The following is a 13298-nucleotide window of genomic DNA, read 5'->3' as shown; positions in this document are numbered from 1 at the left end:
AGAGGTCAGGCACTGGAATGGGCTACCAAGGGAGGTGGTGGAGTCACCGAGCCTGGAGGTGTTCAAGGAACGTTTGGACGTTGTGTTGAGGGACATGGTTTAGTGAGGGCTATTGGTGATGGGTGGGTGGTTGGACTGGATGATCTTGTAGGTCTTTTCCAACCTTGGTGTTTCTGTGATTTCTTTGACAAGAACGGAAGAGTTAATAATGTAGAAGATGCAGAGGCTTGTAAAGGCAACGTGCGTTTCCATGAGCCCTCTGGTGCCAAGGTTCCGAACTGCAGCTCCTAAAGACCTGAACGGAACAAGTCCTGAAGTCTTGAAGTCAGCCACAAACCTCCAGGTTCTGGGGCTCTTAGTGCCTCCGTGACGGCTGTCACTGATGATGAAGCCATGAAGGGACGCGTTGGTGGAGGTACCTCTCCCTGGGGCTGAAAGAAAGTGGAAAGTGGTAGCACAGCACGGTGCAGGTGACTGGTGATGCCACCTGAGCCCTTGAAGTATTTCGCTAAACAGGGCAGCTGATTTCAGACTCCAAACCCAGATATCCTAGATCCAGCCCTGCTTCTTTCTTAACTCTATCCCAGAACTGAATTCCACATCCTCCTTCCTCTGCTGTCTCAAAGTTCTCAAGTGCAACAAGTGCTCAAATGCAACCCCATGCTTTGTCACACCTTTTCCTGCCGTTAGCACACTCCCTGCTCTGCATGCATGTTGCTTAATCTGGAAGACAGCTCAGCACCATATAGCCATTCACTCCCCTTTCCCAGTGAGAAAGGGGAGAGAATTGGGGAAAAAAAAAAAAAAAAAAAAGTAAAAAAAAAAAGTAGGACTTCTTTTAGGTTGAGATAAAATTATTTACTGAGAAAGAGAAGGGAGAAATAATAGCAGCGATGATGTCATGTACGTATGCAGATATTTACAAAACAAGTGGTGCACAATGCGATTGCTTGACATCCACCCTTTTCCTGAGCATTGGCTGCCCCTGGCCAACTCCCATCCATTTTAAAGCTTTCTCAGGTGACATCATATGGTAAGAAATGTCCCGGGGTCAGCTGTCCTGGCACAGTCCCCTCTCAGCTCCTTGCTGGCAGGACAGTATGAGAAGCTGAAATGTCCTTGGTTCGCCTGCAGTGCTGCATCCAGATGTGCAGTGCTCAGTGCAGGAGAGGCATGGAGATGTTGGAACATCCACAGGGGGAGCACAAAAATGCTGCATGGGATGGAACAGCTCCCTGCAAGGACAGGCTGAGGGTGTGCAGCATGGAGAAGGCAGGCTCTGAGATGACAGAAGAGCAGCCTTCAGTATCAAAAGGGGCTGTAAAAAAGGGGACAGACTCCTTTGCAGGGTCTGTTGTGGTTGGATGAGGAGAAGTGGTTACAAACTAAAAGAGGGGAGATTTGGATGTCAGATAAGGAAAAAGTTTATTACAATAAGCGTGGTGAGGCACTGGCACAGGCTGCCCGTAGAGGTGGTGGTTGCCCTGTCCTGGAGACATTGGAAGTCAGGCTGGATGGCGCTCTGCACTCCTGACTGAGCTACAGGTATCCCTGTTCACTGCAGGGAAATTGGATTACGTGACCTTTAAATGTCCCTTTCAACTCTAAGGATTGTATGACTGTCTGTTCAGCACTGCTCAGCAACAAACAAATCATGGGTGTGTTGTCAACATTGCTTTTCTACCAAAGCCAGACACTATGAAGAAAATCAACTTTGTCCCATCTGAAAACAGTGCAATATCTGCTCCTTATTCCATATCATTTACATCATGTTCAAGTCCCACAATTACATCCTGGTTGGTTGCCATCACCTTTCCTGCCTTTTGATATATATACACACATATCACAGAATCACAGAATTGCCAGGGGTGGAAGGGACCTCAAGGATCATGAATCTCCAACCCCCCTGCCACACGCAGGGCCACAAACCATTCCACCTAATGCTAGACCAGACTGCCCAGGGCACCATCCAATCTGGCTTTGAACACCTCCAGGGACGGGGCATCCACAACCTCCCTGGGCAGCCTGTTCCAGCACCTCACCACTCTCTCCATAAAGAATTTCCCCCTGACGTCCAGCCTAAATCTCCCTTCCCTCAGCTTAAAACCATTTCCCCTTGTCCTGCTGTCACTCACCCTTTCAAAGAGTTGATTCCCCTCCTGTTTGTAGGCTCCCTTTAGGTACTGAAAGGCTGCAATGAGGTCACCCCACAGCCTTCTTTTCTCCAGGCTGAACAAGCCCAGCTCCCTCAGCCTGTCCTCATAGGGGAGGTGCTCCAGTCCCCTGATCATCTTCGTGGCCCTCCTCTGGACCCTCTCCAACAGCTCCCTGTCTTGTACTGGGGGCTCCAGACCTGGACGCAGTACTCCAGATGGGGCCTCACAAGAGCAGAGTAGAGGGGAACAATCACCTCCCTGTCCCTGCTGGCCACCCCTCTTCTGATGGAGCCCAGGATCCCATTTGCCTTCCGAGCCACAAGGGCACACTGCTGGCTCATGTTAAGTTTTTCGTCTACCAAGACCCCCAGGTCCTTCTCCACAGGGCTGCTCTCAAGGACCTCTCCTTCCAATCTGTAGGGATGCTTGGGATTCCTCCGGCCCATGTGCAAAACTCTGCACTTTGTGTGTTGAACCTCATCAGGTTCACCCGGGCCCACCTTTCCGGCCTCTCGAGGTCCCTCTGAATGGCATCCCGTCCTTCAACCGTGTCAACCGCACCACTCAGCTTGGTGTCATCAGCAAACTTGCTGAGGGTGTACTCGATTCCGTCATCGATGTCATTGATAAAGATGTTAAAGAGCACCAGTCCCAAGACAGATCCCTGGGGGACGCCGCTCATTACCAGCCTCCACCTGGACATAGAGCCATTGATGACCACCCTCTGTCTGCGGCCTTTCAACCAGTTTCTTATCCATCGAGTGGTCCACCCATCAAATCCACATCCCTCCAGTTTGGAGAGAAGGATGTGGTGGGGGACCATGTCAAAGGCCTTGCTCAAGTCCAGGTAAATGACATTGGTCGCCTTTCCCTTGTCCACCGATGCCATCACTCCATCATAAAAGGCCACCAGATTGGTCAAGCATGACTTTCCTCTGGTGAAGCCATGCTGGCTGTCACGGATCACATGCCCTTTCCTCATGTGATCAAGCATGTCATCCAGGATGATCTGTTCCATGATCTTCCCAGGCACAGAGGTGAGACTCACCGGCCTGTAGTTCCCGGGGTCCTCCTTGCTCCCTTTCTTGTAAATGGGAGTGATGTGACCCTTCCTCCAGTCATCCGGGACCACACCAGACAGCCACGACTTCTCAAATATGATGGAGAGCAGCTCGGCAACCACCTCAGCCAGCTCCTTCAGAACCCTGGGATGCACGCCATCCGGCCCCATAGACTTGTACACATTCAATCTCATGAGGCGGTCTCGGACCTGCTCTGTCCTCACAGTGGGGGGGGATTTACCACCCCAGTCCCCACCCAGAGGTGTAGGGATGCAGGGATGCAGGGCTCAGGGACACTCCTGCAAGTGTGTGGGCTATCCCTCTAAATCACAAGTGCCAAACCTTTTCTGCCTGGCCACACTGTGTGAAAAGGAGTTGTCTTGAGCTGTGTGTAAAATATATAATAGAGTTTATGCATATAATCAAGATATATATAATACAACATTATTAATATATATTTCTTCTGCAGTGAATGTGCTAACTTATCAGATTATTTTATGAAATAGCACAAGCCCAAGATTAATAATTAAATAAGAAAACATGTATCTGCTTAATAACAAAAAAGGCCTTTACATGCAGACACGTGTGTAGGTAAATTGAAATATTATCATTGTCAGCCACTGGGTTCTACTCAGAAATGGCAAACACGTGTGTCAGTGTAACACAAGCAGGTTAAGTTCTGCCTGAGTGACTATGGTAGGCATGTGTATAGGAACTGCTGAGTCACGGCCTGAACCTCTGATTAGTCACCTGAGGCGAGCAATGAGTCAGCCCTGGGAGCACAGGTGAAAGCAATTCACCTGTGCTGCAGGAAGGGGTGGAGCCTGGCTCCACCTCTCCTAGACCCATTTAAGAGCTGACTACCAGTGGGGAAGGATCTCTCTCTCCAGAAGATCCACTCCACTGGAGTTTCCTGAGCAAGCCCATGACACGGGTAAGCATCCTATTTATTCTTTGTCTCGCTGTGCCTAACTCTCTTTCTTATTTCATTATTATAACATCTTAATATTATTTGATTATATAATATTCCTTTATATAATTTTCATTGATTATACACTTGGCGAGCCAGGCAGGCAAGCCGAATATACTGAAACTTACACTATGTCCTTTCTTTGGAATTTCTGTAAATGGTTCAAGGGGGAGAACACTACCCCCCTAGATAAAATAATTCCAGGGCAGATCCCAGGATTTGTGGGATCCCCTTATTGTGAGTTGGCAACTATCATTGAAAAATGGGGTCCCCTACGTGTTGTGGGAAACGTTTCCCCATATCGCCTAGCGGATTACTTTCAGGGACTAGGCAAAGATATATTAGTCACTAGAGAAAGACAATTAGCTGCTTCTACAATGGCATGGCTGCTATTAAATGCTTTAAGCAATGCCAAAATAAGGAATAATACCTTAGTGAACAAAAATGAACTTTTAAAAGATCGTATTGAAAAGTTAGAACAGGAACTTGGCCTATTGACAGGGAAAAAAACAATTCTACGTCTTCCAATAGGTCAAATTCGTAGTATTTCAATAGACAACGACCAGGCTCCTGAATCAACGGACTGTGTTGATCAGGAAAATAAACAATCTAAATCCGATCTTGAATCCCCAATTTTGACGGATGCACTAGAAGTCCGTCCTGTTATAACTCAAAAAACGAAAAAGGTACAGGACAGACCAGCAGGGGTGCCGCCTGATCAGTGGCCCCCCGTTCAAACCCATTTGCATGTAACAGCCCGACCATACACGGCAACAGAACTGATGGACTTAGTCCAAAGGTTCAGGCAGAAACCTAGAGAAAGTGTGCCAGCTTGGTTACTTAGACTATGGGATTCTGGGGCAGAAAGTGTTCTGGTGAATGGCCCAGAAATAGCCAAATTGGCCACAATGACCATCCATCCTGCTCTTAGACAGAGACTATATGCAGGTAATCAATATAATGATGAAAACCATTCTATAATAGAATGGTTAATGGCAGCCTGCCGTATGGTATGGCCCAATAAATCTGATATTCCTTTACATACAGGGATGTGGTCCTCCATGGAGGACCTTCAAAATTACATTTGTGAGCTAGGTGTAAGGGAAGCGATTTATGATGATACCTTTGATGGCCCGGATCTGGTCAAATTCTCAGTGGGGATGAGAGACCTAATTTTACAACAAGCCCCCTCCCATCTGTATGGCACTCTGGTCTCTATATTAAATCCCCTAGTGGCCTCAGAAGCAGTTGTCCAGCAGGCTGCGCAGTTAGTGGCTGATCTAGGAGAAACAGAACGCCTGCGGAATAGGCGCAACATTCGGTCACTAGAAGAAGCCGAGGTCTTGCCGGTGACTAAAACCAAAATACCGGCTACCCGAGCTCCTCAATCGGGACCCATAAGGGTCTCCCGAAAACAAATGTTCAATGATTTAATTTGGGCTGGGGTCCAATTTGCTAAGATTGACGGCCAGCCCAACCATATCCTTCTCCAACTGTGGAAACAACTAAAGGATAACCAAAAATTTCAGACCTACCCTAAGAAACCAAGGGTAAGGGTTATAGAAAGAACGCCAACAATGACATGGAACTTAGAGGATTTCATTGTTCCTAATAGGAAAAAAAAGCCACCTCAGGTGTCTCGGGCTACAATGCCTGAGCCACCGGAAGCAAAAGAATTGGACATAGCTCAATTCATGGTGTGATGAGGGATGTTAGTCCCCCTAGGGCCTCCAGACGGGACCGGAGGCCCTATGTAGAATTAATGATTTACTGGTCCCGAAAAAAACATTCAAAGGGTTATGGCACTAGTGGATACCGGAGCAGAAACATCAATTATTTACGGAGATCCAACCAAATTTGATGGGGACAGAGTGATGATTGGTGGCTTTGGGGGACAGACTATTCCTGTCACCCAAACATGGTTGAAACTGGGGGTTGGGTGTCTCCCACCCCGGGAGTATAAGGTATCTATTGCCCCAGTCCAGGAGTACATCTTGGGCATAGATATTCTATGTGGTCTGGCTCTCCAGACAACTGTGGGAGAGTTCAGACTTCAACAGAGATGTATCAGTATCCGGGCGGTGCAGGCAATATTAAGAGGCCATGCGAAACATGGACCTATTTGCCTGCCGAAACCGCGCCGGATTACTAATGTAAGACAGTACAGACTCCTGGGTGGGCAAGATGAAATATCGAGAACGGTGCAGGAATTAGAAAAGGTGGGCATTATCAGACCTGCCCACAGCCCGTATAATTCCCCCATATGGCCAGTGCATAAGTCGGATGGCACATGGAGAATGACAGTAGATTACAGAGAATTAAATAAGGTCACGCCGCCTATTCATGCAGCCGTACCCAACATTGCCTCCCTAATGGATACATTAAGTAGGGAGATAAAAACCTATCATTGTGTCCTAGATTTAGCAAATGCGTTCTTCAGTATCCCAATTGCTGAGGAATCGCAAGATCAATTTGCATTTACGTGGGGAGGCAGGCAGTGGACCTTTCAGGTCCTGCCACAAGGGTATGTGCATTCACCAACATATTGTCACAATCTAGTGGCGTGTGACCTGGCTGATTGGAAAAAACCTGATGATGTTAATGTGTATCATTATATTGATGATCTCCTGCTGACATCTGACTCACTGGAGGCAGTTGGGCAGGCGGCAGATTCATTAACCGCCTATTTACAACAGAGAGGGTGGGCTATAAATCCCCAAAAAGTGCAAGGTCCGGGCCTGTCTGTAAAATTCCTGGGGGTGGTTTGGTCAGGAAAGACCAAAGTACTACCCAGTGCTGTCATAGATAAGGTTCAGGCGTTCCCAGTTCCCTACAACATCAAAGCAGCTGCAAGAGTTTCTAGGTATACTGGGTTACTGGTGTTCCTTTATACCTCACCTAGCGCAGCTGCTAAGGCCACTGTACAGACTCACAAAAAAGGGGCAGCTATGGGACTGGGGGAAAACAGAACAGGATGCTTTCCAACAGGCAAAACTGGCAGTTAAACAAGCCCAGGCATTGGGTATATTCGATCCTACCCTCCCAGCCGAGTTGGACGTTCACGTTACTCAAGATGGCTTTGGTTGGGGCCTGTGGCAACGCCAGAGTTCTGTTTGGACCCCCATTGGTTTTTGGTCTCAGGTCTGGCATGGAGCAGAAGAAAGATACAGTATGATTGAAAAACAGTTATTGGCTGCCTATTCAGCATTACAGGCAGTAGAGCCAATAACCCAGACGGCTGAAGTTATAGTGAAGACCACTCTGCCGATTCAGGGGTGGGTGAAAGATCTGACCCACCTTCCTAAGACAGGGATGACCCAAGCACAAATAGTGGCACGATGGGTCGCTTACCTCAGCCAAAGGAGCAGTCTGTCTTCATCACCCTTAAAAGAAGAGCTTCAGAAGATCCTAGGCCCAGTAACCTATCATTGTGATGCAACAAAAGAAACACTGGTCGCTCCACCAGAGAAGAGCCCCGTTCAGGAGGGGGAAATATCCTATCCCTGAAGATGCCTGGTATACAGATGGGTCCAGCAAGGGCAACCTGAGCAAGTGGAGAGCGATAGCATACCATCGTTCGACTGAGACAATCTGGTTTGATGAGGGGGATGGTCAGAGCAGCCAATGGTCAGAACAGTGAGCCGTGTGGATGGTTATAACCAAGGAACCCGGTGATGGTATCCTGAATATCTGTACAGACAGTTGGGCTGTGTACCAGGGGCTCACTCTTTGGATTGCACAGTGGGCCACCCAGGAATGGACTATCCACGCCCGACCAATCTGGGGCAAAGACATGTGGTTAGACATATGGAATACAGTCAAACACAGGACTATACGTGACTACCATGTTTCTGGTCATCAGCCCCTACAGTCACTGGGAAATGATGAAGCTGACACGCTGGCCCAAGTTCGATGGATTGAGAATTCACTATCTGAGAACATTGCCCGTTGGTTATATCGGAAGCTACGGCATGCAGGACAACAGACAATGTGGGCAGCTGCTAAAGCATGGGGGCTGCCCATACAACTACCTGACATCGTCCAGGCATGCCAGGATTGCGACGCTTGCTCTAAGATGAGACCGAGATCATTGCCGGAAATGACAGCCCATCTTGCTAGAGGACACAATCCTCTCCAGTGATGGCAGATCGATTACATTGGGCCCCTTCCTCGGTCTGAGGGGGCGAGATATGCTCTGACCTGCATCGACACTGCAAGTGGGCTACTGCAGGCATATCCAGTACCGAAAGCAAACCAGGCATATACCATCAAGGCACTGACTAAACTGATGTCTGCCTATGGGACACCTCAAGTCATCGAGAGCGACCAAGGGACTCATTTTACTGGTGCAACGATACAGTGCTGGGCAGAAGAAAACATCGAATGGCGATTCCACCTGCCATATAATCCAACGGGGGCAGGCCTCATTGAACGTTATAATGGTATCCTTAAGGCTGCCCTGAAGACAGACTCCCAGTCCCTGCAGGGGTGGACGAAAAGACTGTACGAAACCTTGCAGGACCTGAATGAAAGACCCCGAGACGGCAGACCCAGTGCCCTGAGAATGCTACAGACAACATGGGCCACCCCACTTAGGATCCAAATTACGGGCACTGATTATCAGGTAAGACCCCGGATTGGTAATGAAAATAATCTTCTGCTCCCTGCCCCTGAGAATTTAGAACCAGGCACCCATAGAATAAAATGGCCTTGGAAGGTGCAGCTAGGACCCAAGTGGTGTGGCCTACTTGCACCTTGGGGGAGACTGTTGGAGGTGGGAGGCTCAGTAGTTCCTCCAGTAATAGGTACATGGCCTACTGATATTGTGGTCAACACTCCGATCTTCATTGCTAAAGGGACCCCCCATCGTGTCCCTATGGCAGATCAGGACACCTCCTTTGGTGCCTGACATAGTTATGCAGCCACAGATATCTGCCCACAAGGTGTGGTACAAGCAGCCAGGACATGCCCCAGTACAAGCCCAAGTGTTGACCCAGGATAGAAATACGGCCTGTATCTTGCCCTGGAGAGCAGACCTTCCCCTCCTGGTACCCTTGAAACATCTGTATTACTCCCCGTGAGTCTTCAAGCCTTCAGGATCACCAGAAGGAACAAAATGCCATCGAAGCGTTCCAGTTTTACAGTCAGATCACGTGCGACACCCAGTGATGGCCTATATGGGACTGATGGAACATAAGACAGACCTGCACCTGACGACCGCATGCCTCTAGTAACTTCATCAAGCACTGGCCCATACAAGAAAATCAACGTTCACCAATCATCACTCATCTTGAATTGTACCAACATGCGTCGCGATAGAAATTGTATGAGCATCGTGATATAGTGGGTCTCTGTATTAGGAAAAGCTTACCCATTAGTCAACCTGATCACTGGTTCACGCTGTGTATGGGAACTGCTGAGTCATGGCCTGAACCTCTGATTAGTCACCTGAGGCGAGCAATGAGTTAGCCCTGGGAGCACAGGTGAAAGCAATTCACCTGTGCTGCAGGAAGGGGTGGAGCCTGGCTCCACCTCTCCTAGACCCATTTAAGAGCTGACTACCAGTGGGGAAAGATCTCTCTCTCTCCAGAAGATCCACTCCACTGGAGTTTCCTGAGCAAGCCCATGACACGGGTAAGCATCCTATTTATTCTTTGTCTCGCTGTGCCTAACTCTCTTTCTTATTTCATTATTATAACATCTTAATATTATTTGATTATATAATATTCCTTTATATAATTTTCATTGATTATACAGCCCTGAAGGACAAGGAGCTCTGAAGCCAGGCCAGGATCCTCAACTTGTGGCACACTCAGCAAAGCAGCCTGTGGGGATCCAAGACCTCAGCTGTCAGGGATCCTGAATGGTCGTGTTCTTCTCTCATAGCCCTGGTCAAAATCAGTGTGCTCCTCTGTCAGGCCAGGAGCAAGAAGAGATGGGGAATGTGTGCAGCACCCTTCATCTCCATAAGTGGAACTGATGGAACTGACAGAAATGCAAAAGTGAAGGCAGAACTCCCGAAGGGTTCTGCTCGAGGTCACTGCACACACTGCACTCTGTAAGGTCTCAAGCAGCATAGCCCCTGCAGCAGGGCAGAGCTGGTACCTGCAGCGCTCTCTTAGAGCCCTCATTGCAGGGAGTGCAGTGCTGGGCTGCAGGAGATGGCTCCTGGCCGCCTGTCATCTTCAACCTGCAGGAGGGAGCACGTGGCAAACAGACACAAGAGGAATCTGCAAGAGCCCATGGCACCTGGGTTTCATCCTGCACTCCCAGAGCCATCAAGATAGACTCAGTTGCAGCGTGGAGTGCCTCGCTGAAGGGAGAAGAGCTTCTGCAATCAACAGGGACCTACATTCAGCTCTCCAGGGATTTGGGACCCAGGTGAAAAAGGAAGCTGCTGTGTCTGCTTCAGGTAAACGTGCTGCGCACTTGCCATCCCTCCAAAGAATGGCCCTCACTGGGACATGTGTGTCAGGAGCCTTTCTGAGTCCTGTGAGCTGGCAGGTCCAAAAGGGAGCACAACCCCTACTCAGCCATGTGCCTCTCCTTCCTCTTTTACCCCAGGATTCTCACCTGGCAGAAGGCTTTTTGCCATGTCTCCCTGCCTTGTGCTTTTCTCCCTCCTTGGCAGCCAGGAGGGGGAAAGTGTCTCCCACCTCTGCAGCAGCCTGCTGGCAGGGCCCTTGCAACTAGGGAAGGAAGAAGCTCTTCAGAGCAGCCCCATGGGCACAGTAAGTGAACCCGGCTCCAGTCACTCGGCATGGGACAGGGCCCACCTCTGTACAGCAGAGACCCGTCCCCTCACCTCTGTTGATCTTGCACTCTCCTGCACTTTCTCTGTCATAGACAGCCTCTGCTCTGCTCTTTATCACAATGAGCTGAAACATGGGGAAAAAAGGACACCCTCGAAGAAGGATGACCACCTACCCCACACAGACTGTCGGCAGAATTTATCTATGTGCTATGCAAAGCATGACACCCTTGTCTTTCCTGTCCATGCCAAAGCAGCACACAGAGCCCAGATTCCCCTCCACGTGCAGTCTGTGATGGGAGTCTCTGATGGGAGTTCGGATGGGTTGGGCCCCAGTAACACAGCTGTGGTTCCCCGTCACTCTAGGTGAAGGCATGCACAGCCAAAAGGCAGCTGTAGTGAACCAGGAGCCAGTCTTCTCAGGATTTCTTCTCAACTGGATGCTGAGCAAGGAGACCAACAGGACACATTCCAAAGGAGGAGGTGGGAAGGAAGCCTGTCAACTGGTCAGCTAAGGGCTGCAGAGGAAATGCGCTCACCTTGGAAACACCTGGATCCCATGAGCAGTGGTCTCTGGGCTGACACCAGCTGGATATTCTGGCCTACTTCTCTGCAAAGGCACAAAGACATGCCAGAGACTTGCCAAAGCAGCTTTCTCACGGCTCTCGCTGACAAGAAGAAAAACCTGCCCCCCATGCCAAAAGCTTCTCTCCAAAACCCTCCATCAAAGCCTCTTCCATGACCATCAACTCTTTGTTCTGCTCTGAAGGAGCTGCATGGCAAAATACTGAGGCCACACAAGAACATCACCAGGCTTTCTGCAGAGGCAGGGATCCGGAAATCTCTTTGCCAATACAGAAAGCCGTGCGGGCAAACATGGGGAAAGGCAATTGAGAGGCCTGCCACTTCCAGGCTGGCCAGTGGTGATCAGATGGCACACCCTCAAAATCCCCTCAGCAACTTTCCCTGTGGAGCAGGACAGCCAGTGTGCAGGGTGCTCCAGCGTTGTAACGCAGCCGTAACACAGCCTCATGCAGAGGCATCTTCCATGTTAGAATGCCGATGTCCTTGAAGGCGAAGGAGGCATGCCCCTTGTTCCTCAGCAGGACACAGTACGAGAGGTCTCTTGGCACACAGCGCTGCACCACATGCAGCAGGAAGGTGATGGCTTGTGAGAACTGCCAGTAGTTCAGCGGCTCTATTGTGACACCATTTGCAAGAAGGAACATCCTCACTGCCACAGCAAGCCACATTGCCATGCAATATTCATAGGCAAATCACAGAGAAAAACACCTCTTCAAGTGATCAATATGAAACACATCCAAAAAAACCAAAAGATAAAGTTGGGTCAGTTAAGGTGAGGAAAGGGGATGAAGAATGAGAGAAGGGCCTCACAGAAAAAGATGAGGAAAGAGCTTCAGAGGATCTGGGGATTGAGATAGCTAGAGGTAGTTTAGAGGAGCAAATATGTGGAGGCTGTTAGAAGAACGGGGATTGCAGACACTGGGACTGAGGCAATGAGGGGATAAGAGTTCGAGAACAGCTCGAGGACGTCCGCAGGGAGCTGATAAGATGTCCTCAAGGCAGGCTGGAACTGGATCGGGGGGCTGCCCCCCCCCACCCCCACAGGGTCAGAAGTTTGTAGCGAGGAAGACTACAAGCCTTCATGACGACGATGATGATTCTTCATCCCACAACCACCAGGAGGAGAGCCAGAATCACTGCACACGCGTGAGGGGGAGGGATTGCATGCTGATGGGTTCTCAGAAATGTAATGAATATGTATCTGAATTCCTGGAAACAATTGATGATGATGTATTATTTCAGCCTCTATCTGTAGCATGCTTTTCCTGATGGTGTGCAGGTCAGGCAGATCTGTCCCCCTTGCACCCAGTGTCTGCGCACCGCTGAATAAACCAGACCTGCTTTGTAATCCCACTTGGGTTACGGAGTTTGATTCTGCAGTCAATTTGGCGACCCAGGTGGGACAGCCTCTGTTCAGCTGAAGGACTGGCTGAGAGGGGGGACGCCTTGGTGCACCCTGACATTTGTCTGCAGGTCTCCTCTTCCTCATCCCAGCACTGTGGGAACAGACAAGGACCGTCCATCAGCAGACCAGGTGTGTGTGTGGAAAGGGGGAACCCATAAGTTGTGAAGAAGCAGCCCATGTGGGGTATGAAGGAGCGTGCATCGTGCATTTCCCCCCCGAGGTATGTGAGCTCAGGGCTGGGTGGCCGGTTGGGGTGGGAAGGTTCCTTGGGAAGTTCCTACAAAGGGGCCTGTAAGTTGAAAGCGAGGAAAGAGCAACAGCTCTCCCTTAGGTGATTGGTAACAGTGGGTATCTTGTCAAATTGAAAGTT

The 13298-nt window shown here is 49.5% G+C and overlaps 1 protein-coding gene across 2 annotated transcripts; it reads left to right on the top strand.

Annotated features, from left to right (window-relative positions):
• The first annotated feature begins 4249 nt into the window (after positions 1-4249).
• Positions 4250-12854, top strand: LOC149916938 (uncharacterized). Of its 2 annotated transcripts, none has more exons than XM_090144650.1 (2): positions 4250-8811; positions 9945-12854. In XM_090144650.1, the coding sequence occupies exon 1, from the start codon at positions 4319-4321 to the stop codon at positions 5888-5890; it is 1572 nt and encodes a 523-aa protein (XP_090000776.1). In that variant the 5' UTR covers positions 4250-4318; the 3' UTR covers positions 5891-8811; positions 9945-12854. The 2 variants fall into 2 exon arrangements, with proteins under 2 accessions (XP_090000776.1, XP_090000775.1); XM_090144649.1 differs by having other exon boundaries at positions 4250-9821.
• The last annotated feature ends 444 nt before the right edge of the window (positions 12855-13298 follow it).

The sequence above is a fragment of the Phasianus colchicus genome, chromosome 8 (assembly GCF_987193195.1).
Source record: "Phasianus colchicus chromosome 8, bPhaCol1.hap1.1, whole genome shotgun sequence".
NCBI classification, from domain to species: Eukaryota; Metazoa; Chordata; class Aves; order Galliformes; family Phasianidae; genus Phasianus; species Phasianus colchicus.
The sequence above is the reverse complement of the archived record's forward strand: the minus strand, read 5'-3'. Positions and strand labels throughout refer to the sequence as shown.

Excerpts from the sequence above, each read along its gene's own strand:
- LOC149916938 (XM_090144650.1), top strand. The coding sequence starts at position 4,319 with ATGTCCTTTCTTTGGAATTTCTGTAAATGGTTCAAGGGGGAGAACACT.